Source organism: Sorex fumeus, unplaced genomic scaffold (genome assembly GCF_029834395.1).
Source record: "Sorex fumeus unplaced genomic scaffold, SorFum_2.1 ptg000051l, whole genome shotgun sequence".
NCBI lineage: Eukaryota > Metazoa > Chordata > Mammalia > Eulipotyphla > Soricidae > Sorex > Sorex fumeus.
Window position 1 is genome coordinate 10,111,049 of NW_026606108.1, and position 27,796 is coordinate 10,138,844.

At 55.3% G+C, this 27,796-nt stretch overlaps 1 protein-coding gene across 1 annotated transcript; it reads right to left on the minus strand.

Moving 5' to 3' along the window:
* Nucleotides 1–237: 237 nt before the first annotated feature.
* ST8SIA2 (ST8 alpha-N-acetyl-neuraminide alpha-2,8-sialyltransferase 2) lies at nt 238–27,796 on the minus strand. The gene is made up of 6 exons (XM_056124648.1): nt 27,665–27,796; nt 11,565–11,627; nt 9,217–9,345; nt 6,298–6,555; nt 3,412–3,705; nt 238–1,079 (listed from the first exon to the last, which is right to left on the minus strand). Exons 1-6 carry the CDS (start codon nt 27,763–27,765, stop codon nt 794–796), a joined length of 1,131 nt encoding a protein of 376 aa, XP_055980623.1. The 5' UTR covers nt 27,766–27,796; the 3' UTR covers nt 238–793.

The following is a 27,796-nucleotide window of genomic DNA, read 5'->3' on the forward strand; positions in this document are numbered from 1 at the left end:
TGGTGACTGAAGGTGCAGTGGCGTGGTCCTGGTTGGAAGGAGGGTGGGATCCTGCAATTTGGGCCCAAGCTCTACCATCAGGGGCCCCTCAACTCGGAACACTCTTCTGCTTTTTTCCAGCAGTGCCCCCTGGCCTCGAAGGAAGCCACTACATTTCTTGAACATGATTCCGGGCCAGGAGGTGCTTTCTTAGTCTCCAGCAGTCTGTGCCTGGGGTTGCCTGCTCTGGTCGCCTGTTCCCCCTGGTCCATCCAATTGGGCCATTTCTGATGTGGATCCAAGGACACCTCCAGCCTCCTTCATTGCATGGCCTGCATTGTCCATTCTCACACTGAAAGCCCAGCTCCGGCCCTCTGTTCACCCCTAAAACCAGGTGCTTCTCCACTCACCCACAGTCCCCAGAGAACCCTCCAAGTCTCAGGGGGCAGCTGTCACCCCAAGTCACGGGCTGGGCTCTTTCCGCCCCGAGTCCTTCTTCGTCCCCCATTCCTGCCCTCCCTGACGGAGGGTGGAGTCTGCATCGGTCCCCGCAGATTTCTCCCAGGGCCTTCTTGCCCGGGGTGGGGTGGGGGGGCGATGTGCCTCACGCTCGATTGAACCCCACACAGTCAAACACTCAGGTCAATATAGATGGGCGGGCCGCGAGAGCGAGGTACGCCGCGTGTCACTGTTTTACACTCGAACAAAGACAACTACCCTGCTGTCCTAGAGAACCCGTGCTGCCCAACTCCCCTCTGCCTAGCGGTGGAGTGGGCAAGAAACGTGAGTCACCGCGTCCGCCGGCTGCGGGCCCTTACGTGGCCCCGTCACACTGGCCCACCGTCAGTTTCAGCGCGCCTTGCTCATGCAGGGTCTTGAGGGCCTTGAACTCCAGGGGCATGGTGTGGGGGCTGGCCTGGGATGTGTAGCCGTACTTGAGGCTGTCGTAGTAGTGGTACTTGACGGGGTTCTGGTTCTGGTCCAGTGGGAAGGGCCAGAAGCCATAGAGATGGATCTGGGTGCAGAACCGCGTGGCCAGGGTGTACATCAGGAGGCCGGTGGTGGGTCGTTTGATGTGGACCTTGTTGGTGAGCCAGTAGCTGCAAAATGGACATAAGGGGTGATAGGAGTTGGGGGGGGGAGAAGCATAAGTTGTGAAGGCAACTGTGCAGGAATGGGGGTGGTGCACAGGCCCTGACACCCCCCCACCTCAAGTTTAAGCCCTAAAACTTGTCAAGTCTCCTATGGGGCTCTGTGGTGTGTGTGTGTGTGTGTGTGTGTGTGTGTGTGTGTGTGTGTACTGAGGGTGGAGGGTGTTGTCTGATAATGATGGTTTGGCAGAGAAAGACCTCAAGACATGGATTTTTTTTTTTGCGGGGGGGGTCTCTCAAGTGGTTGCTCAAGGGTTCTGGGGCTTCCCCCAGTGATGCTTGTTCAGCATCTCTGGATGGTTTGATGCTCTCGCCAGCAGTGAGGGGACCTGTGAGGGCCACACTTAGTGGTTTGGGTAACAAGTCTAGCTCTGTGGGCAGCTTCTGGGCAACCGACAGGACATGTCGTTGTTTCATCTCCAACGCTACTTGTGGGTTACTTCTTTCCCCATGTGTATTGTGGATCAGAGAAGCCTCATGGGGTCCGGCATGCAGCAGGAATTTAGTTGCTGGCATGTCCTGGCACCTCTGAGGGTCCTGCATCGAGGAGGCAGAGGGACACCACTGTGGGGAAGGTGCTTGCTTTGCATGCATGGAGAAGGCCCAGGTTCAGTCCCTGAAACCCCTTATGGTGCCCTGCTAAGAGAGATCCCTGAACACAAAGCCAGGAGAAAGCCCTCAGCACAGCTGAGGTGGGACCCTACCAAACCCCACCCCCACCCCAAGAGCAAACAATGGAGCTTTGACAACCCCTCCTTTCCCGTGTGGGTAACTGGCATTGGGGGGCACAGTTCTGGGGAGTTGGAGGTGGTCCTACCCTTCGAGTGGCGGTATGGAGGGGGTTCTCTCCAGTCTGTGGAGCTCTCCCACTCTGCTTCTTGCTTGTACTTACCCCTGGGTTTCTGCCCCCCCCTCTCTCCCTCCCCCATCCTCTGCTGATCGGCCACCTCCCCTGCTTGGCACCGAGGGAGCTGAGGGAGCCGATGGAGCCAAGTGCCTGGAACCCTCCCGGTTATCATGACAACAGCAGGAACCCAAGAAGCAGGAAACTCTTCAACAGAGGCCAACAGCCCCAATCTGGACATAACCCAAGTGCCCCTGAGTGGATGACCGGGTAAAGGAACTGTGAGCTCTCTGCACTGGGGAATACTGCTTGGCCCCAAGGGAAGATGAAATCCCACGACTGGCCAAGGAGCTATGCTCTGCAGCCATCACAAGCCATCGTCTGAGGTGGTGCTGTGCTGGGAGCCGGGATGCCGATCCCTGTCCTGTCCCTCTTGCACTTCTGGTACCTTCCCCATGGGTCCCTCCCTGGGAGGCTGCAGGGTTGACCCGATTGCTCGCCTCTCTCCAGCGCTGGCCCTTTCAAGAACCCCTTCCCTACACTGGTCACACTGCCTGTCCTCCCACCCCACACCCGGGACTGGCAGACGGAAAGGACCTCGAATCAGGGCCCATTCCAGGCTGGGGCCTCCCACCAGACCTCCTCTTGCAGAAGGCGACCCCCTATCTCCCCATCCACCTCTCCTGCCTGAATTTTCTCCCGAGACTCCCTGCAAAGGAAGATATTACCATCTCTGGAGGAACAGCCTGTTTGTTCAAAGGGCGCCTAATGCTATTTTGACAGATGAAATTGAGTCAATTACAGCTGGAAATAGCGCCGCAGCCTGCGTTTCTCCCAGGTGCGGCCATCCCCCATTGCTCCCCGTGTTCCTCTGACTCCCCAGTCTGGGGACTGGCTTGCACGCTGCCTTCCCAGAGGACGCAAATGGGACACAACTTGATGGCGTGGCGCTCTCTGTGCTCATACCCACCCGGACACGACCCCTGGGAAGGTGTCCAGCCTCTCTGGAGGGCTGTAGTTTTCTTTCCGCCACCCCTGGAGAGGCCTGGCCAGAGGCGCCATCCATGGACTCAGCAGCTGCAGCCCCCAAGTTTACAGTAGAACCCTGGAAAACTGCCTCGCCTGAACCATTACTATCCTACCCGGTGAATCTCAAGGGCCGGCCAACCACTAAGTTGCCTGGCCCTGCCTCTTCGGGGGGCAGCTCCTGGCGGCGCATGCTCGCATCTTTGCAGCCTCTCCCTGGCCTTGCCAAGGCCCTATTTGCTTCCCTGACCTCTTTCTCCAGGAAGAAAGCTTCGGGAGGTTCCGTGACTCACTGGATGCAGGGCGTGGCCCCAGGCGGGATGCTGCATTAGGGACCCAAATGCCCCCGCCCCGCAGCAGCCCCGAGCCTGCCCCTGCAGCCCCCAGGGCACGTATGCGCAGGGGGCTCACCCGCGGGCGGCGTGCAGCAGGCGCAGGGATGGGTAGGCGGTGCGCACGCGCACGCGGTGCTTGAGGATGAGCGCGTTCACCCACTCCACGCGCTCCTTGCCCCCGCGGGCCATGAAGGCGGGGATCCACAGGATGCTGCCGTTCAGGCTGTGTAGCCGCTGCAGCAGCTTGTCCCGCCAGGTGGCGTTGACCAGGTCCTCGAAGGCCCGCTGGATGACCGACGGGTTCATGGTCACCAGGTCCGTCTTGAGCCCCACGTCGCGGGCGTACTCCTGCACCGGCGCCAGGTTGCATCTGCCGGAGGCCAAGGACAGCATATATATAGGTTGTGGGAGGCGGGCAGTTAAGACACCGAGGCTTGCCTCACCTTCTGCATCCCTTCCCTTCCTCCCAGGCCCGCTGGGCTGCTTTCCGTCGCCCCCCTCCTGCCCTCACACACTTCCGGGTTGAAGCATGTGCATAGAAAGGGATTTGGCCCCAAGGGTGTCCAACTTTGGGAAGCTAGCATGGGGGAGAGGACCAATAAAGGCAGCCACCAGCACTCTACTCCACTGCGATCATCATGCTGTTGGCCCAGGTGGAATTCAGCTTTGACACTGTTTGACACTGTCTTGCCACAGTCTTGCCCTTTCGGTGCTTTCCCAGAGCTTCTTGGTGGACAGGGACTGTCCACAACACAAGGAGGGTGACACCTTCCATGTCAGATGGCAAACGAGCAGGAGCAGTGTCAAGGCTGGACTCCTGGACTTGAGCTGGCCTCGCTATGCCAGTGTCCCCAAAGGAAACTGCTGTTGGAACCTGCAGTTTCTGGAACCTTCTGAGTCCCAGAGGGGTGGGGTCAAGGAAAACTCAAGACTTTCATTTGGACAGAGAAAGTGTGTCTGGTACCTGGGAAGCAAGGGCACCTCAAAACTGCTGGCTCCCCAGAAGTAATCTGAAGCCCCAGCCTCACCCCTTAGCTGGTGTCCAATCAGAACAAACCAACCTCAGTTCTCTTCAACCCTCCTGGAATCTTTTTAACTGAAGAGTCTTGAGAAAAGGGGCCTGAGCCATTGGTCCTGCCAGACAGGCAGAACCTGGCCAAAGAACATGGCCTGGAAGGGACCTGGGATTGCTTCTCAGTGTGCTGGCTCACCCAACCATCCCTGGGGATGCCCAGAAAACAGCCTCTGCTACCTGGGGGCTGGAAGCTCACGGATCAGGCCAGTTCTCAAATCTTGGAGATCAAGGTCTCTGCTGGGGGGCAGTCCCAGCAGAAACCTGAGCTGGCTGGGCAGGCTGCAGATAAAAGGCTAAGCAGTGGGTGCCCTGCTCCTAACCAGGACAGAGAAATCTTGTTCCCCTACAGTCTGGGTCTGGGTTAGGTGCCAGGGCAACTGTATCCAAAGTTACCTGGACGATGAGAGCGACATCAAAAACAATGGCCGGGACAAAATCTTGGTTGCACTTGGCCCTCCAACATTCCAGGTCTTGGCCACAGGACAGTTAAGTTACTGGTAGAAATTTTGTCTTGATTTTCAGAACATTTCACAAGGGGGGGGGGGTTTGCAAATGTGAACCAACCACGGGTCAGCCAGGAGACTTTCTTACTGATCTTTTGTAACAGTTGGTAATAAAATAGTTTTCAAAGTTTCTAGGGGTCAATGAACTTTTTCCTCCAAAGGTCTAGGTAGAAAGTATGTTAAGCTCTGCAGGATAAGTGCTCCCTGTTGCAACTCTTCAACTCTGCCCAGCAGAAAGGTTTAACTCTCCCTGTGGCAAGAAAGCAGTCACTAAAATGTGTAAAAATAAAAACGGGTGTTTTCCACCCAAACATTACAGAAACAGAACTGTGAGGTATGTCTGTGTTGCTCCAGTTTTTTTTTTTTTTTTTTTTTTTTTGCTTTTTTGGCTCACACCTGGCAATGCACAGGGGTTACTCCAGGCTCTGCACTCAGGAATTACCCTTGGCGGTGCTCAAAGGATCATATGGGATGCTGGGAATCGAACCCGGGTCTGTCGCATGCAAGGCAAATGCCCTGCCTGCTGTGCTATTGCTCCAGCCCTGCTCCAGTTTTTATACTTATAAAAAAATATAGACTGGGGGCAGGGGGAAGGCAGGGAGGTAGCTCAGCGGAAGAGTACTTGCCCTGCATATGTGAGACCCTGGGTTTGATTCCCCAAATTAAAAAGGGTGTGTGTGTGTGTGTGTGTGTGTGTGTGTTACTTATAGAATGTGGAGAAAGATTGTGTTCTAATAAAACTTTATTAAAACAGGCTTTGGATTGGGGCTGGAGCAATAGCACAGCAGGTAGGGCGTTTGCCTTGCATGCAGCCAACCTAGGTTTGATTCCCAGCAGCCCATATAGTCCCCTGGGCACCGACAGGAGTAATTCCTGAGTGCATGAGCCAGGAGTAACTCTTGTGCATCGCTGGGTATGACCCAAAAAACAAAACAAAACAAAACAAAAAACCAAAAAAACAGGCTTTGGGCCAAAGGAAGCCTACTTCTGCTCCAGATTTGCTACGTATCAGCTGTGTATGTGTGTGTTTGTGTGCGTGCGTGTGTGTGCGTGTGTGTTGGCACCTGCTCAGAGCACTCACTGCTGGAGGTCAAAGACTGAAATTGAATGGATCACTGCTTGACAACTCTCCACCAATCAGAACTGCGCAGGCTAAAACACTTATTTGCAGGAAGCTGCCCGAGTGGGTGCCCAGCTTCCGCCTAGGGCCCATATAAGCACGGCACTGAGGGGCTCAGTGCACACAGGCATCTGTTGCAGTGCTAGGTTGCCATGGTCTGCACTGGAGATGTCAAAAGCACGTGAAAGAGGCAACAGATGAGCCCAGCCTTGCCCCTAGCTCTGTCCCACCCTCGTAGGCCAGCCCCAACCCATGTGCATATACCTGATGACAAAGCTGTGTGTGTCGATCTCAGGCCCACAGCCGCTGTTGAGCAGGACCCCCGAATTGCCCACGATGGCGCAGGAGGGAAAGTGCTTGTTCTTGAGGGGTGAGGTCCTGGGCAGCAGCTCGTAGAGGTTCTGCGACACGTTCATCGTGCTGTCTCGGTCGAAGATGTAGTGAATGATGTCCCCAGGCTTGAGGGTGCCCTTGAGGACAGAAATGTCCTTCTCAGCGTCCAAGAACTTGAGGATTTGCTTCCTGCAGGGAGTGAGATGCGTGAGGACAAAAGCATCCCCGCCACCCTGCGGCCTGGCATTTTCTGTCCACTCTCATCCAGTGGAGGGCACTGAGCCCAAAGGTGACCACTGTGGAAACCAGCCCAGTGGACGTGCTCTCTGGCTGGGAAATGACACCCTTCGACAGTTTCGGTGAGTTTGTTCATGGGGGAGTCTAGCTGGATGGGCCAGGTGTGGCTGGTTTTAGCACCAGAGTCCAACCCATGAGATGCCTTCGTCTCGGACAAACCCACGTGGCAGTCACATGTCCTCCTCCACTTCCTGTGCCCTCTCCTGCCCGCAGATCATGAACAGGAACAAGAACCAGGATGCCTCATATTCCCTCATTCCTGGAATCTTTCTCTGGGAATCAGGGAGGGCGGAGGCAGGGGCGTGTGTCTGGGGGAACCTCCCAGGTGGTCCCCTCTCTAGACTTTGGAGAACATGGCTGGAGTTGGGGTGTTTCCCCCTAAACTTGTCTGGTTAGGGGGAATCTCTGGCCCCAGCAAGCTTGGCTCTTTGGGAACAGAGAGCATCAAAAAACAGCTCTCTGGTCTCCAGGATGGATTTGGTTTCAGGGGAAAGTTCTAGAATTACGAACCAAATACACTAAAAGAGGTGAGTTTCCTCTTTGTGTCTTGGGGAATCTGGTTTGAACCCTGCAGACTGCAACCCCAGACTCAGAGGGTTCCAATCAGGAGTTAGGGGTTACCTACATTAGCATTTCTCCACTTTTTCCAGAGCTCTGACTCCCTTCTGACTTTTCCCCCCTTTTCTGTGACCCCCACTCCATCCACTAGTTGGCCCCCTGGTCTCATGCCATGACCTCCTTCCACCACCCACACAATTTTTGCCTGTGACTGCCTTGGCATACCCTGGGGACCTACACTGAAGAGCTAAGAGGGAGAGAAATGCAGACATACAGAATTGGTACCCCAGAGGGTTTTCTGTTCTGGTGACACCAGGATGGAATCCAGGACCATGTTTGTACTTCTATTCTGTCCCCGCCCCAGAGCCCTGCCCCAGAATTCTGTAGAACAGATTCAAGCTACAAGGAAAAAAAAACAGGTTAGTGCCTAGATCTGCAGAAACTCATTTCATTGCCTGCCAGAGACGGTATGGAGGGAGGTGGCAGAGGGGAACTTTGAGCAGAGATTTGAGATGCTTCTGGACTGTGGCTATCCTGGCAGGCTGCACCCAGAGAATTCAGGAGGCCCTGGGGGGACATTGGAGAAGCCCTTATCTAGGAGGCGGGAGGATGGGTCTCAGCCCACTTTCAGAAGCTACCAGGATAAATGCCCAACCCAGGTTTGAGATGGTGGTGAGGAGGTGTTCTCGGCATAGCCTCTGGGCAGCCGGAGAACTTGCCAGACACAGCACCCTGTGTGCCATCTGTCACCCTGTGTGTCTACCTGGGGGCACTGGGAGGCTTTCCCTCCCCCAGGGAGAGCAAAGGTGCCGCCTCTGTTCAGTGAGCATCACTGCACCTCTTCCGCGATGTGCCACACAGGCCTGGGAGTTGCTGAAACCTTTGTAATTACTCACCTCCTAGTACTGAAGAACAAAGAGAGGCCCCAGAAAGCCCATAAATAAATACCTCTGTGAGTGAATTAATTTCCGGCTAATTAGCAGAGATTACTATCAATTATTAAACACCATTTGCAAGGCGCCTCTCAACCTTTTATTAAGAATAATTTTGGTGATGAATCGACAGACGTGAGAGGCTCATGCCCTGGTGAAGGAGCACACAGTGTTCCTGCCAAGGTGGCATGCGTTTCAGGGTTCACAGGGCATGCCCAAGGAAAGGGGCAAGGAAAGAAGGAGGGACCACAGGGGACTCACTCCTCACTCCCGGCAGTGTGTGGGGAGGAGGGCACAGCCACCACCTCTCTTCATGGCCCTGTGTGGGAGCCAGCTGGGTCACCTGAGACCCCCCTAACCCCCCAACTCTCTGTTTCTTGCCCAGCCCCCTCAGTGCTCCAAAACCTGAACCTTGGCAGGATGCACCAGCCCCTGGGGTGTGGTTGTGTGTGTGTGTGAATGTATGAAAGCACACGTGAATGTGAGCACGTGGGACTGTGTGAATGCACGTATGAGCATGTGTGTGAGTGTGCAAGTGTAAATGTGTGTGAGCACATATGCGTGTGTGTAAGTGTGTGTGTGTGTGTGTGTGTATGAGCATGAGCTCTGAAAACGGGTTGAATGTTCAGGCACAGATGCTGATTGGCTCTGGGTGCCTCAGGGCTCGTCTCAACCCAGGGATCGCACAGACTATGCGTTAATGTGTGTAAGTGTGTGAATGTGTACGAGTGTGTGTGAGCGTATATGAGGAGTGTGAGTGCATGTGTGAGCATGTGTGTGCGTGAGCACATGAGTGTGAGTGCATATGTGAGCGTGTATGTGTGTAGGGGTCTGAGTGCATGTGTGTGAATGTGCATGTGTGTGTCTGTGTGAACGTGTGAGCATGTGAGTGCCTATGTGAATGCCACTGGTGATTCCCAGGAAAGGTGCCCAGTGCGGGGCGGAGCGGGGAGAGGGAGGTCCACTGTGTCTCTAGATGTTGTAGCCACAGATGCCATGGCCATGCTCCAGCGGCTCATACCAAGGCCCATCTCCCTTTACTACCCCGAAGTAGCTGCGTTACCTGATCCTCAGCGAGACAGTCTGGTTGTGTGTCCACTTGGCCGAGGCCTGCTGCACGCTGTGCTTCACGCTGTCATTACCCCTGTCAGCCAGGGCTGGTGCTGAGGAACCGTTCAGTAGAGCTTCGGCTCTGGAAGGGCGGACGAAGGGGACATGGTTAGTGAGGCAGTCGGTGACACGTGGATCAGATCTGGGCTGGATACTCCCTCCTCAGACCGGCCAACTCACAGTTATTGCCTGAGAAGGTGGGGGGTGGGGGAGGTGCTGTCTGCACAGGCACCTCTGTGAGGTAACTGGGGAGTGATACCCACCCCCACTCCCTACACACACACACACACACACACACACACACACACACACACACACACACACCCTCCTACTCCCTACTCTCCAGCCAGCCTTCCAGGGAGACCTGACTGTCACTGTCCCATATGCGCTCATGTCACTTTTGTGAAGCTGCTCTAACAACCCCGAGCCCAGAAGAGGAAATGACCCATCTTCTGGCGCCTTCTCCATCCTGTTTGCAACTCTGATAGCTGCTTCCCTCTTCAGCCTGGTTGCCGAGTTGGGGTGTTGTCTGTTCCCTTCACTTCTGATTCCCCCCCTCAGATCCCTCTTGGGCCCACACAATGGGTGAATGTGCATTTTGTTCTGGGGTGCAGTCTGGAGCGGGCACAGAAGCTGGTGCCCCAGTGTCCTTCAAGTTGGGGTTCAGACCAGCTGCATCCCGACTCAGCAGTCCGTAGCATTCTGGGAGCTGTGTACATGCAGAGGTCTGAAATCTGGGGGAGCGGGATTCTAAGAACGGGGTCATTCGGACGTCTATCATCCTGTCCCTGCAGGCACACATGTTGTGTGTCGGTGATGGTGGGGATGGGGCGAGGGGCTGGCATTTTTGTCTTGGGGTGACTTCTGATCTTCAGGAGAATGATAAAAGGGTGTGTGCAGCCCAATTTGGGAGCTTCAGAAAATTCAAAGCAAACATCTGAGTGCTCTGCATTTGCCTTGAAGGTTCATGTTAAAGTAGATAAAATCAGAGCAAAAGAACAGAGGGGAGACATTTGCCTTACATGCAGCTAACCCAGGTTCGATCCCTGGCATCCCATAGGGTGCCCTGTGCATCACCAGGGGTGATCCCTGAGTGCAGAGCCAGAAGGAAGCCCTGAGCATCGCTGGGTATGGCTCAAACACTGAGATGAAATTCTGGAAACTCAACTGTGTTTTGTGAAGGTTGAGAAAAATTTATCTCAGGGTGTAAAACCCTTTCCCATTCCTTACTGTTCAGGGCTTTTCTGGCTTGCAGAGGACAGAAGGGTGAAGGGTTTGGAGTCCAGCAGATAGAAGTGTTCTCCCGGGTAGAAGGAAACCAGGAGAAGGAACCAAGTGCTGTTTTGGGCTCTGGCCATTTGCAGGGAAAGGAGCAAGAGGATGTCACGGAAAGAACCCACAAGCTCTGTGGTCATGGAGAAACCCCTCTGCCCCTATGGGTCCTGTTGCCCTTCTTCCAGAAAGGAGGGCTGAGAAGAGGCAGCTTGAAGGATCTAGGATTGTCTGAGTAACACTCCTGAGGCTCACACCCGCATGCCCCTTTGGGGTTGCCCTGCTTCTGTATTGCATGAGGTGGGATCCAGAAACTCCCTCAGCACTTCTGTGTTGTGTGTCTTGTCTTCAAGGCTGGCATTGCGAGTTAGCCTGCATCTATTTTAAGAGGTGGCAACAATGTTACTCAAATGCTTTATTTTCCAGCTTGGACTTCCAGGCCAGTCAACTCCTTAGTGACACTGGGCAAACCTGCTGGTTCTTCCCAGGGCTCTGCTGCTCAGTAAAGACATGCATAAGTTTGTTTGTTTGTTTTTTGCTTTTCAGGTCACACCTGATGATGCTCAGGGATTAAGTCCTGGCCCTGCACTCAGGAACTACTCCTGATGGTGCTCGGGGGAACATATGGGATGCCAGGGATTAAACCCTGGTTGGCTGTGTGCAAGGCAAACGCCCTACCTGCTGTACTATCACTCGGGCCCCATAAGTTTGTTTTTGGTCATCGGCCCGAGCCCATAAGCATGGGGGTGGGAGTGGGAGGGGGCGATCTTTTCCAGAACTGGCGTTTTACCCCTCTTCAGAGACTTTTCATCTTGTCAGCCTCTAGACCTGGGGCATTTTGTATGTATCTTTTATTGATCAGTCTGCCCCGTTTGTGTCTGTCACCTAAAAATGGAAGCTGAAGTGGAAAATCAAAGTGAAAAGAAACAGATCTATTTGCTAAGACAGGTGCCATCCAGCCAAGAGGAGAAACAGATTAATAGCTACCTTACAGCAAAAACAAATGAACACAAGACCTAATTTACAAACCTATTAGATTTGCTATGGAAGCCGTTCACAGCTGATCTGATTGTCCCTCTGCCACCAGAGTGCCTGCAAGATAAAAGAGATGCATTATTTATAAACCCAGCGCTTCTTTGCGAAGTTTTCTTCTGTAGCCAGATAGCCTTCCTGGGCCTAGAGAACATGGAGTGGGTGGTAACACGAGCCCCAGTATGTCAGAGGGAGGCAGGCCTTGTGCAGGCTTTTTTTTTTTTCTTTTTCCCAATTCACCAAAGTTTCCTCTTGAGATTTCCATGCGAGTCTTGAGAAAAACTTTTCTTTTTCTTTTAATTTTATTGAATCACCGTGAGGTAAGTCACAAGCTTTCATGTCTGGGTTACAATCACACAATGATCATATACCCATCCCTCCACCAGTGCACATTCCCCACCACCAATATCCCCGGTAGACCCCCCCTTTACCACTCTCCCCCTGCCTCCAAGGCAGACATGATTTCCCAAATTCTCTCTCTACTTTTGGGCATTATGGTTTGCAATACAACCTTGAGAGGTTATTATGTTTGGTCCTTTATCTACTTTCTGCACACATCTCCCATCCCGACCGATTCCTCCAGCTATCATTTTCTTTATGATCCCTTCTCTATTCCAGCTCCACAAATGGGTGCAGTCCTTTTATATCTGTCCCTGAGAGAAATTTTCCTTTGGAATTAATCTTCCCTGCAGATGTTAACAACTGTTCTAGCAGGCAATAGCATTCCTCTCCTGTGACTCAGCATCTGCTCCAGCATGACTCAGCATGCTCCAGCAGGGAACAGCAACTTTTCTGCCATGACTCAGCATCTGCTCCAGGGCAACTCAGCATCTGCTCCACTCGGAAATAGGGTATTTTCCCTTTATCATGACTCGGCATCTGCTCCAGCATGACTCAGCATGCTCTAGCAGCCCCTCTAGCAGCAAACAGTGGCTTCTCTATCATGACTCAACATCTGCTCTAGCATGACTCAGCATCTGCTCCAGCAAGCCTCAGAGTCTGTTCCAGGTCTCCTCTTGCTTTCACTGACTTTTAATGAAGTCTGGCCTCTCCTACTCTCTCCCCAAACCTAGCAGTGCAGTTGGGCCAGTAAGATTGACTCAGCAGTGGTCTTGGACCAAATGTGATCATCATTTCTGGACAGGGGCTGGGAGTGGGAGGTGGTTGGGGAACTGGGGCTTTTGCTCCTCCCTTTGTAGAATAAATTTTGGGATTGGATTATTCTAAGGCCCTTGTCATCCAGTCATGTTGAATTTCCTCATGCAGCCTTATGGCCCCCCTGGTATCACACCCTTTGTGTCACTTGTCCACGCAGCCCACTTTGTACCTTGGTTTTTTTTATTTTTTATTAGTAAAACACCATGAGGTACAGTTGTAGACTTACAAATTTTTGTGCTTGGGTTTCAGTTATACAATGATCCAGTACCCATCCCTCCTCCAGTGCCCATTCTCCACCATTTACATTTTTTAAAAAAATTTTTTGTTAGTGAAACACCATGAGGTTTTGTTTCTAATTTTGCTTTTTTTGGCTTACTCCTGGCTCTGCACTCAGGAATGCCTCCTGACAGTGCTTAGGGGACCCTATAAGGTGCCAGGGAGCGAACTGGAGTCAGCCATGTGCAAAACAAGTGTCTTCCCTGCTGTCCTATCTCTCCCACCCCTTATGTGCAGTTTTCAAAAGCTGCACTTTAGGGGCTGGAGTGATAGCACAGCGGATAGGGCGTTTGCCTTGCATGCTGCCGACCCGGATTCAATTCCCAGCATCCTGTATGGTCCCCCGAACACTGCCAGGAGTAATTCCTGAGTGCATGAGCTGGGAGTAACCCCTGTGCATCACTAGGTGTGACCCAAAAGGAAAAAAAAGATGCACTTTAAACTACTTTTATTCAAGTAAAGCAATTTTTTTTTCATTGGTTGGGAGGATGTGGGGTTTGAACAGAATTTCTTTGTACTTCTCTCAGCATATCACAAGGGCTCCACCCAGAGGTGCTGGGTGGGAGGAGTGGGGTACACCCAGGAAAGTGCCCCCTGGCTGTTCTCGGGGGCAGGAATGTGGTGGTGGGGGTTATGAGATGATGTTTTCTACCACCTGAGCCCATGCTTTTCTCATATATTTTTTTCTAGGGAAATACTACTTTATTAAAATTTAATCTTCTTAGCTCCATTTTGGACATTAACGCTGCATATTAGAAATCATTACTTTTAAGAAATCCCCTTGGAAATAACAATGCAATTTTTTTTTGGAGGGGAGCCAGGCTTATTTCCACTGTGGTAATATTTATGATTTTGATGTTGAAAGTTAGAATACCCAGGACCTATCACCACTTCCTGATTCTAACAATTCAAGGTTCTCAACCCATTCTTTTTCAGGTTTGTAAAATCTCAGATCTGCCCCATCTTTAACCTCTCTCTCTCTCCCCCCCACCTCTCTTTGGTTGGTGGGGGATTGGGCTATCCTTGGAAACGCTCAGAGTTTATTCCTGGCTCTGTGCTCAGGAATCACTCCTGGCAGGGCTCTGGAGACCATATGGAATGCCAGGGAAAGAACCCAGGCCCGATGCATGTGAGGCAAGCATCTTACTCACTGTCCAATGGCCTCGACCCCAACTTTTCTCATTATTTAAAGCTCTATTTGTTCTCTCAGTCAAGCCGTCAGTGTATTCCAAGGAAGCAGTGGAATTCACTGGCAATGTTGTATTTGAAGGGAGCCTGTAATTTCATAAGAATGCTTTGGGGGGAGTTATTGTCCAGTTCTGCTCTAGTTTTAGACAGAATTATTTTCTTTAGAATGAGCATGCCTGTAGACACAACTTTGTGTGTGTGTGTGTGTGTGTGTGTGTGTGTACGTATGTACGTATACATTCCATTTCCCGACAGACTAAAAAGCCTCCTCAGCATTTCTCTCTTTAGAAACAGGCAGGATTCTGATATGATAGCTACAACCCAATGGGTCGACTTTTATATCCCTGTATCATTGACCCATCACAGCCCCCAGCTCAGAACCCAGCCCTCAAAATTAGCAAGACCCACAGAGTCAGATATTAAGCTACGCACAGAAATGAGAAGCATAAAAGCGATGAAGACCAATGAAAGGTTCATGGAACAACAACAACAACAACAATAATAAGATTCATAAATATACTGGCTAGAAATGGTAGATGATTAAAGTCTTTTTTGTTTGTTTGTGCCTTGGGTCATGTTTGTTTGTGCTTTGGGTCACACCTGGTGGTGTTCAGGGCTTACTCCTGGCTTTGTGTTCAGCATTCACTCCTTAGTGCTTTTTGGGGATTTATATATGGAATTCTGGGGAACAAACCCAGGCTGCAAGGGAAGTGTCCTCCTCGCTCCAGATTTTAAAATATCATTTTCAATGAGAGAGCTAGTAAATGGTTTGAAGAAGTTGGTGAATAATCTGGAGGTAAAGTGGGGCCTCCGGGCAGCAAAATTAATTTCTGGTGGATTCTAACCAACTGCATTATGCTCTTCCGGTCTCAAATTCTCACTTGCTGGTTTGCCCCCCATCCATCACCCATACTAGTACCGACTTCATTTGTAAAGCTGATTCAGCTTTGAAAAACATGCCTCTATCCTAAGGAATGCTAACTATGAACGTGTGGTTTAATACCATTATTCTATAGTCATTTGGGTGGGTGTGGGGACCCACCCAGCAAAATCAGACAGCAATTAAGAAACTGTTGGGAACATATGGGAAATGTTGGAAGGATAGCAAGTCTTTGAAGAGGTAGAATGAGTGTGAGGGACTTTTCAAACTTCAGGAGGGTAAGAAGAAATCACAAGAGGAACGCAGACAGATTTGGCTTCATACATATTTAAAACTCTGGTTTCTTACCCCCTCTGGAGAGGTCCATATTCTCTCTTGAGCAGGTCTCTCTCTCTCCTCTCTCTCTCTCTCTCTCTCTCTCACACACACACACAAACACACACACACACCCTCCTCTCTCTCTAAATTTCTTTCAAAATTTTGCTTCACTAGAATTTTTTTTTTAATAATTTTTGCTTATCCTAGGGTTGGCAAGATAGTACTGCTGAAAGGGTGCTTACCTTGCCTTTCATGAGGCTGACCTGAGTTCGATCCCTGGCATCACAAACTCACCAGACCTCCCTTTACTGGGGGTCTCAACGCAGCCACTGTTCATGGTCCAGATCACCCAGTTTGTATGCTCTTCTCCCCGCCCTCCCAGCCCCCGCACCTCTTGTAGCCCTCCAGTGGGTCCCTGCTGGCCATACTCTTCAGAGTGTTCCAACTAATTATCAAAAGAGGAAACTCCAAGAGATAGCAAAGTGGGCGTTTGCCTTGCACGTGGCTGACCCAGGTTCGATCCCTGGTATCCCCTATGGTCCCTTGAGCTCCACTAGGAGTAACCCCTGAAGCCAGGAGTAAGCCCTGACCACCACTGGGTGCGATCCTAAACAGCAAAAAGCGGGGGTGGCAAGAATAGCCGAGATAAGTACCAGGAGGTTCACTCCATGGCTTGGAGGTCAGCCGCACATGCTAAGGGAAAAGGCAGCTGAGATAGAGAAGGGAGCACCAAATAAAGGGTGTTGGGAGGATCCTCCCAGGATGGGAGAAGCATGCTGAAAGTAGACTATAGACCGAACATGATTGCCACTCAATGCAAACCACAGCACCCAAAAGGAGAGAAAGAGAACAAAAGGGAATGCCCTGTCACAAAGGCAGGGTGAGATGGGGGGGGATGGCGGATGGGAGGGATATTGGGAGCACTGGAGGTGGAGAATGGGCACTGGTGGAGGGATGGGTACTTGATCATTGTATAACTGAAACCCAAGCACAAAAATTTGTAAGTCTACAACTCAATTGTACCTCATGGTGTTTCACTAAAAAAAAAAAAAAGCAGGGGTGAGAGGGTGGGAATCCTGCCGGTTTACCCCTGTGCGTGCTTGTTCAGGGTCCTCTGAGGCCATCAGTGTCCACATGAAGGTAGGACCGTCTCCCTTAGCCTCCGCCATGGTGTCCACCCCCTGTCTCCCATCGCCTGATGTGGGCACCGTCCCTCATGTCCAAGATGGTTCCCAGAAATGGGGCAGCTCAGAATTCAGGATGCAGGGGCTCGGGAAGGACCCCAGGCGCTGTTAAGTGTCATTTTCTTCCCTGCCCAGGGTCTGCCAAGGGATACTGGGGGTTACTCGTGAAGTTGAACAATACAAGGCGGGCAGGTAAGACCCACTGGTGGCGGAGGGTTCATGAGGGAGCATGTCCCTGGCTCTGCGGATCTGCCTCCCCGGGGTCCTCATGCCCTGAATGGTGGCTCTCTTGTCTCTCACTTCTCTAAGTGCAATGCGTATGGGGGTTGCGTGTGCCACTTGGCAGAGTGGACTGTAGGGAAGCAGAATGTCTCTGAGAAGGGGACGGGCAGGTCCCCATCCCTAGATGGCACTCCTGGAGCTTGGATGGCCACCCACCCCTCAAATCAAAGGATGGTCCATGGGCTGGAAAGTTCTTGCTGCACAGTGCCTGCTGTGAGCGTCTGGGATTTGAGGGCAGCAAATGGGAGTTTGCCACCAGTCCCTCCGCTCTCAGAGAAGGCAGCTGTGCTTCGCTACGCCCCCCCACTCCCCCTGCTGGGCACAGGGCCCGGTCCTGATGGATGGAGGCTGGCAAAGGAGAAGCCTCATCCACTGGCAGGGGCCGTGACTTCGAGTCCTGGGACTGTGCCAGCCTGGATGCTGGAGACACTGTCACCAGGGCCTCCGTGTCATTGTTCCTGGCAGAGCCTGCTGCATGAGCCATGATCACCAGCTCAGTGGTCATTTACGTGGGCACCACCCCTACCCTGCAGTCATCTCCCGCTATGAGCAGGTGATGAACTCGGACTTGGTGAGGAGCTGGGCAGCTGCTGGAGTCATTGGGACACCAAAGATCAGGGCCGGGCTCCCCAAACACTAGGAAGGGGGAAGTTGGTCTAGGGTCCCTCACCCCAAACACACGTGGGCCGGCTCAGCTGTGACTTTCAGCAAATCTGTGTTCTGGGGTGCAGCCAGGGCAGGGTGTGGCCATGGCGGCAAATCTCCCAGCCTTTGTGGGCCACGAGGGAACAGCCCAGCGTGTGTGCGGTTGAAGGAGTTCAGGGAAATGGAAGGAAGGAATGCCCACCAGGTTGGCGCCTGAGAGTGACTGGGTCCAGCTGCCCCACCTTCTGCGGTGTCTCCCCGACCCCCAGGCCCTCCGTGGCATACTTGCAGCTACATTGAGAGACACCAGTCATGTCATTTTGATCCCAGCACAGGTGGTCCCCTCTGACCACAATGGTTCATCTGCGTATGTATGGCCCCTAAATCTGTGTGTCACAAGTGGGTGTGTTTAGGGGGAGGTCCATGGGGAGAGGGCCGAAGCTTCTCTGGGGTTCCAGAAACCCACTAGACATGGTGGTGATCATGGGGGATACTGTGTGTGTGCAGGTGCAAAGATTGTAATTCTGTTTTTAGTTGGTTTGGGGGCCACACCCGGCGGTGCTCAGGGCTGACTCCTGGCTCTGCACACAGGCATCAGTCCTGGTGGGCTTGGGGGACCCTGTGGGGTGCAGAGGACCAGACCTGAATCAGCTGTGCTCAAGATGAGTGCTCTGTCCGCTGTCCTGTCACTCTGGTCTTCATGGTGTCCTTCCGATGGATGCTGCATCTGCTCCCCAGAGTGGGGGGCTTTTCTGAAGTGCCATGGACAGTGTGGGCTCTTGGCACAGCCACACTTTCCTGGTTGAGAAGGAGACGGGTTGGCAGAGCACTGGGCATTGAGCGTGGCCGGCAGCATGGAGCAGGGGCACTTCCCAGCAGCTGTGTCCTCGCTGTGGCCTCACAGGTCACACCTGCTCTTGGCATGGGGACTCCGAGGAACCACAGTAGCTCTCTGCCTCCAGAGTGGTGCCATGTGGCATTGGGGGGGGTACTGTGATGCCAGCTGGGATGGGGTCAGGTCGTGGCCTTGGCCCACCTCATGGCCCGTGGCTCCTTGGGTGCATCTCCTTCTGACCCCTCTTCCATCACATGTAACTAAGTTTGCCTCCAATGTCAGCCGGGTTGGGTCTATCCATCGGCGTGGAGTTCAGCCAGCTCAGAGCTGCCCAGCTGCTCCCTCGGGGGTACCAGGAAACCAGACTGCTCGGGGCTTGCCCTTGGCCCAGCTTGAGAAAACCTTGCACAGGGGTGACACCCAGACTCTTTTCCGGACAGTCGCCTTCGTCTTTACAGAGCATCACAGCGAGTGTGGCCTCAGCACAGAGAAATGCAAACAAAGCCCCCGGGTGCTGGGCATCCCCTGTTACCACTCATGAGCCTCTTACACCAGGGGCAACACCACAGGGCCTGATCAGGTGGGCAGGGGACACAGACACGTTGGGGACCGGCTCAGAGTCACACGCATCTCAGCCTCCAGACGTCTCTGTGGACATGGGTCATCTGCTTTGAGCTGAAAAAGCCAGAGTGGCCAAGTCAGCAGGGAGAGTCTGTGCTGGATTTGGGGGTTTCGAGCGATCTGTGTGAGGACTTCTGTGGTTCCTGGTGCTGGTTCCCTGGTCTGCCTCAGTGACAGCTATGTCCATGGCCCAGCGCAGCTGAACTGAGCAGGTACCACCCTCCCCCGCCCCATCCTGCCAAGTGGGGGTCTCATCACATTGCCATGGGGCGAATGGGGGGCTTATCTCCTGTAGCTCCCTTGTACTCAGGGATTGCTGAGGGGACTGGTTCAGTGAGCTGACAGGGTCCCTGGGAGCGTGGAGAAGGCTAGAGGTGGGGGAGAGGGAAGGGATGCCCCACCCTGCACCCCAAAATGACAGGCTCAGAGTCTTTGCACGGCAGAAGCCTCTCCTGAAAGCCTTTCCTGTAGGGGATCCCAGATCAGAATAGCCCCCTTTGTCCCCTCCTCCCATGGGACCCTTCCTGCTGTACACCCCCAAAATACAGCACCCCGATTGCTCTGTTGTGGGGGCCCCTAAGAGCCCAGTCCAGAGTGCTCAGTGTTGGGGAGGAAACCCTGCCAGGCGCAGAGCCTGGAACCCTGAGAAACACGGAGTACCCCCACCACTCAGGGCCCCCACTTCCAGCCTGGAGACTTCCTGTTCCAGTAGTCTCTGGGGGAGGCTGGGCAGAGCTGGATTCACCAGGATTTAATCACCCCTCTCCCCCCATTCACACACCTGCACTCACTTTTCCTCTTGTCCTGAGTGTAGGAGTGCAACTCTGGGGAGTAGCGGGCTTAGACCCCTGTGCATGAACTGTGGGGCAGAGAGGAGTCCTGCCCTGGCGGTGGGTGCTGGACCCTCTTAAAATGACCCGCTTTGGGCAGAGCTGCTGAGCGTGGGAACAGGGCAGTTTTGGGGGGTTCTTCCTGGACTGGGGGAAGATGGAAACAGGACAAAGCTCAGTGCCTCACGGAGGCAGAAGGGACCTTCTTGGGGCTGCTGCCCCCCACCCCATTGCCAGGACACCCAGTGGGACCGAGAGCAGTGTCGATGGAGACCACGTACTAGGCAGCGGGGTGTGAGGCTCTTTTCTCTCAGTCCGTCCTGACTCCTGAATGTGCCTCTTTGGAAGATGAGTTCAGGCACAGCTGAAGCCAGAAGTCAGCTGGGCCAGCATGACCGAAGACGCCCCTCCGGGTACCCCAGGACCCTGATTAATCCCCGCCCACAGATCAGCTCAGTCTCAGCCTCCAGTTCTACCTCCCTTCTTCCAGGAGGACGCCCAGCTTCTGAAAATCAGGGTGACAGAACCTTCCCTAGCATTCCTGTAAGGAAGTGTGGGGCAGCTCCCTCAGGCTCGGCCTTGAGCTGTGGGCGGCAGAGCCGTCCATCCTGGTCTCCACAGGCCGTGATCTGGGCAGCCCAGCGACTGGCAGGATACATGGGGGCAGAGGGAGGGGGAACCTCAAAGATGAGGCCGGTAGTGGGTGCATCTCCTCATGTGACCCAGGCTGCCGTGGGGTCCCTGGCCATCCTTGCAGGGGCTCCCCAAGGTTGTCTCGCGGGATGGTGAAACAGTGCTCACAGTTCAGAGCTCATCTGCGGGGTCTACACTGGAGGGAGGGGGAGGCGTGCTTGGGGAGGGACTCTCCGGGGGTTTGGGTGGAGGGGGCAGGAGAAAATAGTGGAGGCAGATAATTCCTCAGTTATTCCACCTCAGTGACTCCATACTTCTCCTGAAAACAGACTCTGCTTAAAAACTCCAGTGAATGCGCCGTGAGAGGCAGATCTGTGCCACGACCAGGAACAGAATGGCCCTGGCCCGTTAAGAGAAAATAACGGAGCGGGCAAATGCCACCAGGGCACCTGTTTGCAGCCCGGCAGAAGGCTAGCCTCAGCACCGCCCCCCACTCCTGGCTTCCTATCACCCCCTCACCCCCACCCCGGTTCCCCCCATCCCCAGCAGCCTCCCGACTCGGCTCTAATGAGTTAGCAGAGTGTGGCAAGAGTTGGCAGGTCGGCTGGGCAGGCAGACAAATCCACTCAGGATGCCCTAGACTTGGGACAGCTCTCAGCACAGGTGCCAGCTGAGCGGCTGGCGCTGTGGATGGCCACCCTTTGGCAAGCTCAGGCCTCAGGGGCCCAGCCGGGCGCCTGCCGCTGCCCGGGAAGCCCCCACCCCCTTGTGTGCTGCCGCCTGGGTTGAGCAGGGCCTGGGTGCAGACAGCGTCTCTGCATTTCCACTCTGGCTCCGGGCCAGTCCTGGGGAGCTGCTGGGGCTCCTGGCTTCACCGCGAGGCTCAGGCCTTTCTGGGGAGCGGGAGAGAGGCAGGTGAAGCCGAGACCAGCCTCTGGTGGAACGGAGTCCGGCCATTTCTGCATGCATTGAAACTCACTTGACAGCTCCACAGAGTAGGTCTGGCTAGGTCTCAAGGCCTAGGCCCAGTGGTATAGACAGACTGTGCTGAAGGGCAGCGCCCCTGCCTGGGTATTGCCATATGTCCTCCCTGCCCCCCGCCAGAGATTTCCCCCTTCTGTGTGTTTCTACCTCAACCCCCCCAAACTGCCTGGAGCTTCTCCAAGTGGTGCTTCTGACAGGTGGTGGTGGTGCGTGTGGGAACCCCAGGTCTGATGCTGCCTCGTGCCACCCCCAGCACCTGCTCGAGGCCAACAGGAAAGGATCCCCACACTGCCTGACCTCTCCCCAGCTCAGCAGGCTCCCAGTGTCTGGGAATCAGCATTCAGGGCCACCCTCCACTCTTCACATCCTCCCTGAGCTAGTCACTACTGAGATTAGCCCATCAGTGCCCACTGAATCTGTTTTCTTTTTTTTGGATTTTGGGTCACACCTAGTGGTGCTCAGGACTTTCTCCTGATTCTGCACTCAGGAGTTACTCCTGGTGGGCTCGGGGGGCCCTATGGGATGCTAGGAATTGAACCCGGGTCGGTCGTGTGCAATGCAAGTGCCCTTCCTATTGTACTATCTCTCTGGCCCCTGAATCCTCATTTTCTGCTCTGGACGGAGGGATGGTCAGGACTGTGTACCCTGCCCCCCATTTCATGCCTACCTGGTAGGTTAGACTTTTAGGGGACCAGGGGGCTGAGAATCGGGGGGCTGGGGTCCTCCTTAGTGGCAGAGGTTTAGAGTCCCGATGGGTTGTTAATCCCAATTTGGTGGGACCAGGACTGGTTCTGGAAGAATGAAGGGTGACAACAGGAGTCTCTTAGGAACCAGGGTCTCCTCCCAGAGCAGCAGAAAATTCTGTGTGTGTGTGTGTGTGTGTGTGTGTGTGTGTGTGTGTGTGTGTGCGCGCACGCGTGCCTGTGTCTATGTATCTGGGAAGAGGGGTGCTCCATGCCCTACCAAGTCCTACGCACATAGCTACATTTACCACAAAAACTTTCTGGCAAAGAAAGGGGGGGCTCTCTCCATGGGACAGGTGAGGGCACTGAGCCCAGAGCAGGTGACAGTTGCTTTCAAGCCAGCAGGTGGTGGAGTTGAGGTGGGGGTGTGGATTGTAGGTTTGAGGGGACCGGGAGGAACATTTGGGATGAGACAGATGCTCCCCACATGCCCCCCACAATAAAGGTCCCGGGAGAGGGTGCAGGGCCCACACAATTCAGGGCTCTGAGGAATGGTGCCGGGGCGCTCTCTGCATGGCTCCCTCTGCCCACCAGCCAGCCTCATCCAGAGTGGTCCTCTGGGGAGCTGAGCCTTCAGCAGCCCGCGTAGGGACATTCCAGCCCCCACCAGCACATGAGGAAGGGTGGGGGAAGGCCTAAATCCCAGCGTTGCAAGGAGCAGGCTTCTGGAGCTGGGCGTGCAGCCAGCCCTCATCCTCCAAGCCACTGAACACTGCGGTTCTCGGGGCCTGCCCCCATATTGGGGCACTGAGACCCCCGTTCACGGCTGACACATGGAGTTGCTGAGGCTGTGCTGGTTCCCTGGGTGCCGGGCAGAGAGGGACAGCTACTCCTGTGCCCGCAAGCAGGAGGGGTGGCGGTGGGGGTACACGGAGGTATGGATGAGCCGTTCTGTCATGGGGCACACGGGCAGTCTGGCTGCAGGGGGGCCTGCCCAGGAGGCCAGGAAGCAGGGCAGGGCCAGCTGAAAAGAGCCTGGTATACAGGTGGCCAAGTCCAGAGAATCCATCCTCCGAGAAGTATTCTTCATCTGCACTTTGAGACATTCCCAGTTTGTAGAGCTTCAACAGCTTAATTTATATTTATTTATTTATTTACTTTTTGGGTCACAGCTGGCGATGCTCAGGACCCTGGAGATGATTGGGGTGGGGGGACATATAGGATGCTGGGGATCGAACCCAGGTCGGCCACGTGCAAGGCAAATGCCCTATCCATTAAACTATGGCTCTGACCCTTTAAAGTTATTTTTATATTTTTGGTTTCGGGGCTACACCTGGCGATGCCCAGGGCTTCCTTCTGGCTCTGTGCTCAGGAATGACTCCTGCTGGGGCTCAGAGGACCCTATGGGATGCCGGGGATGGAACTCAGGTTGGGTGCATGCCAGGCCTTTTGCCCTCCCTGCTACCCTGTTGCTTCGGTCCAGGCTTCAACAACTTGAGACCAGCACCTGGGGACAGAAATAGAGAGGCCCTGCATTGGACGGGATTTCTTTTCTCTTGTTTTTTTGGGTCACACGGGCCGTGCTCAGGGCTTCCACCTTGTTCAGTGATCACTCCTGGTGGGGCTTTGGGGGCCCTATGGGGTCTGGGGTTCGGGGATCCCTCGGGGGCTGGGGATCGAACCTGGACTAGATGTATACAAGGCAAATGCCCTGCATGCTCTCTCTCTCTCTCTCTCTCTCTCTCTCTCTCTCTCTCTCTCTCTCTTCTCCTGCCGCCCCTGCCCCCCCCCAGGACATGTTTTCTGAGATGGATTTTTCACTCCCACTTCATTTTCAAGGCTCGGGCTCAGGGATTTGGAGCCAGGCATTCAACACAGCCACGGCTCTCTCTTCTTCCACCTTTTACCCTGTTGTCGGGGTAACGGGGCAGTGCATGGAGTGGGAGAATGGGGAGAAGGGTGGGGTTCCTCTCCCAAAACTTCCTTTGTCTTTTTCTTTGTTTCATTTTTGGGGCCACACCCGGCGATGCTCAGGGGTTACTCCTGGCTTTGCGCTCAGGAATTATTCCTGGTGGGGCTCAGGGGACCTGGGTTGGCTGTGTGCAATGCAAGTGCCCTCCCTGCTGTCCTATGGCTCCACCCCACAGTTCTGGGACTTGAGCACACAGGCCACAGCTCACGGCCCTGTCCACTAGCATAGGGTTGCCCCCCTCTCCTGCTGGGCTGCTCACAGCAGGTCTCGGCTGAGGATCAAAGCTGACCCCCTCTTTTCTTCTACTTGCGCCCACTGGAGTGGGTGCCCTGGGGCCTCTGGCCACACTGAATGGTCTGATTTGGCTCCCAGTCAGCTCATTCTCACAGGTCATGCCCATGTGACCGGGGTGGTCCACAGATAACTGCCTTTGTTTGGGGGCCATATTTGGTGGTGTTCAGGGCTGACTCCTGGCTCTGTGCTCAGGGATCACTCCTGGCGGAGCTGGAGGAGCATTTGCAGTGGTGCCGGGGGTGGAACCAGGGCTGGCTGCGTGCAAGGTAAGTGCTTTCCCCCCTCACGCTCTCCCTCCATCCTCAGCCTCGGTCCCCGGTTGGTAAAAGTCTTGATGGTCGCCCCTGGCTCAGCCCTGGATGTGCAGTCCTGAGGCTTGTGGTATGGGAAGAACTGGGTGGTGCTCTCGTGGCATCAGTGGGGCTGAGCTGGGGAAGGTGGACACTCCACTGTTCAGGGGCTGGGCTTGGGATTCATGGATGCTTCCTGTCTGCGCCGTGGTTTCCTCGCCCGCAGGGCAATAGAGGTTGGGGGAGCAGCAGGCACAGCCCTCGATTCGCCTGGAATTCACGAGTTCTAGGGGCTGCTGGCAGGCGACCATGGGGTGACCAGGAGAAGAAAAAGTGCAGGGCCCGGAAATGCTCAGAGGGGGTCTTGGGTCCCTGCAAGCACGTGGTGGGTGCCGGTGGTTCAAAGGGCTGGCTCTGTCAGGTTGCACCCGACATGATTGCCGACTGTCCATGCAGAGCCTGGATGCTGAGGAGCTACTCAGGATACTGGACACTGATGGGGCTCCCCAGGAGGAGACCAGCCTGTCAGTTACCCCAAAGGAAAAAGGCGACAAGCTTGCTTTCTCCCTTCCTTCCTTCCTTCCTCCCTTCCTCCCTTCCTCCCTCCCTCCCTTCCTTCCTTCCTTCCTTCCTTCCTTCCTTCCTTCCTTCCTCTCTTCTCTTCTCCTTCCTTCCTTCCCTCCCTCCCTTTCCTTCTCCTTCCTTCCTTTCCTTCTCCATCTTCCCTCCCTCCCTCCCTCCCTCCCTCCCTCCCTCCCTTTCTTTTTTCCTCCCTCCCTCCCTCCCTCCCTCCCTCCCTCCCTCCCTCCCTCCCCTCTCTCTTTCCCTCCCTCCCCTCTCTCCTTCCCTCCCTCTCCTTCCCTCCCTCTCCTTCCTTCCTTCCTTCCTTCCTTCCTTCCTTCCTTCCTTCCTCTTCTCCCTCCTTCCCTCCCTCCCTACACTCAGGGATCACTCCTGGCGGTGCTGGGTTTGGGGAACCTTGTGTGGTATTGTGGTGCTGGGTATTGAACCTGGGTCAGGCACATCGACAAAGCAAGTACTCCCCCTCCCCACCACTGTATGATCTCTCTGGCCCCTTGAACAGCATTCTCAGGGGAGCCTTGTGTTCCCTTCTGACCTGAGTTTCGGTGACATCAGCTGGCCCCAGGGTGCCCAGCACACACTCCTCACTGGGCACTCCCAGGAAGGCCCTCTCCCTTGCACATTTATTGATTGTATGCTGTATGCCGGTACTGAGGTGCCTGGCAAGATAGATCTAACCAACTCACCCCCAAGATGTGCCTGGACCCCTATTTCTCCTAGAGACAGCTTGGTAGGGGCCAGCAGTGTTACTAGGTTCCCAGGATGGTTGGGGCTTGAGTGGGAGGGCAGGCCGTCCCCTCAGTGCTCACTGTGCCAGGGCGATGTCCCCCTTCCAAAGTCCCAGCTGGGTGGGCATCAAGGAGGGCATGAGCTAGTGTGCTTGAACCCAGGGGGGGCACAGACAGGCAGGGCGCTGGGCTTTCTGTCCTGCCCACTCATGCTGCTCACGAGGGCTGCTGGGTCATTTTACCCAAGGGAACAGGTGGGTCCCTGGGGTACCCCCCACAGGAAAGAGCCCCAGGATTCCAATAGCAAACTAAGCACCTTCATTCTGGGATGCACCCCAGGAAGGAGCTTATTTGGGGGGAGAAATTGGGGTCTGGTGCAGAAGGTGTCACGTTGGTGATACTATGTGCTCTGACTTTCTGATGTGAAGTTCTCACAGGAAGGCAAAAGGTGTTTCCGAAAGTTCCTGGACCCTTTCTCTACCTATGGGTGCTGAGTTCCCCGGGATGGGCAGCTGGAGCCAGGGCCCCACTTTCAAGGTCAGGCAAGAGGGTGGGCACGGGCAGGGGTGGCTGGAAGATGATGGGGTGTGGCTGAAGGAAGCCCCCCACCACTGGGGCTCTCTCACCCCGAGGCTGGGTTTCTAGGGGTTTCTTTTGCACCCCCCCTTCCAGAAGTCGCGCGTGTTCCCCGCGCTGCATGGGGGCCAGAGGCAGGTTGCGAAGGAGCTGGAGCGTCTCCGGGAAAGTTTTCGGAGAGCGCGCGCGCGTGCGCGCAGGGAACCCGGGGAGGACGCGGTGGTGGCGGCGGCACGGAGGTGGGTGGGTGGTAGGCAGGGGGGGTGCTGACCTGGGATGGGGGAAAGGGAGCAGCACAAGGGCAGCAAGTGCGGGGTTTGGTCCTCAACAACCCGGGACTGGCCTTTTCCTTGGAGGAACCTCAACTCGCCACCAGGACAAAGGAGACGCGCACGCGGCCCCACGGAGAAAAGAAAGGGGCCTCGCGCCTGGGGGGCGTGGGGGACCCCACCTCCTCTCTGCCCAGGGGCGGGGCCGGGCAGCTGGTCCTGGGCTTGCCAGGGCCCAGACCCGGCTATCTGCCCACGGCTCCGCGGAGGCTCTTTGTGAGCCTGGGATGGGGGTGGGGGGTCCCACCGCGCGTGCCCCTCGGTGGTAACGCCCCGCGGCCCAACCCACCTCGAGAGAGTTCTGCGCCCCCGGGAGGGCCCCCAAGACCAGCAGTAGGTGGGGCAGACTTTCCCCAAAGGTTCCCGTCTCGGGGGTCGGGGCCTGAGGAGCTGCAGGCTTGGCGAAGGTCGGGGGGGGTCCTCAGCTCGGCCCCGCGCCCCCCGCGCCCAGCTCCCGGCTGTGCGCGTCCGTCGGCGCCGGCGACACGCCCCTTCCCCGGAGCCCGCGCCCAGCCCCCGCCCTCCGCTCCGGCCTGGGGGGCTGGGGGGCGTGGAGGTCCCCGCTTCCAGGCCCCCCGCGCGCCCCCGGCCCACTTTGCCCAGGCGAGCAGGGCGGCCGCGCCGCAGACAAAGAAACTCCGGCCCCCGCCGCCCGCGCGGGCCCCGGACACTCCCCGGCGCCACGCGGGCCCCCCATCCCGCACCCCGTCGCCCCCCGCGCCCTAACCCGCGCGCCCCCACCACCGCCCACCCCGCCCTCCCCAGCTCGCGGGGGCCGCGGCGCACACAAAGCGGGGTTCGGTATTCACCCGGGGTCCTCGCGGATCTCGGAGATGTCGGCCAGGAGCAGGAGCAGCGCGAGCAGCGAGAGCGCCGCCAGCATCCAGCCCCGCGGCGGCAGCGGCGGCATCGTGGCGGGGCGCGCGGGGTCCCCGCGTGCG

Bases quoted from the DNA above. Each gene is read 5' to 3' on its own strand.
- ST8SIA2 (XM_056124648.1), bottom strand. From the start codon at position 27,765: ATGCCGCCGCTGCCGCCGCGGGGCTGGATGCTGGCGGCGCTCTCGCTG. The intron at 9,346-11,564 runs GTTTGTAAATTA...CCGCCCTTCCAG, and splicing joins TTCCATAGCAAATCTAATAG to AGCCGAAGCTCTACTGAACG. The intron at 1,080-3,411 runs GTGAGCCCCCTG...TCCATTTTGCAG, and splicing joins CTGCTGCACGCCGCCCGCGG to CTACTGGCTCACCAACAAGG.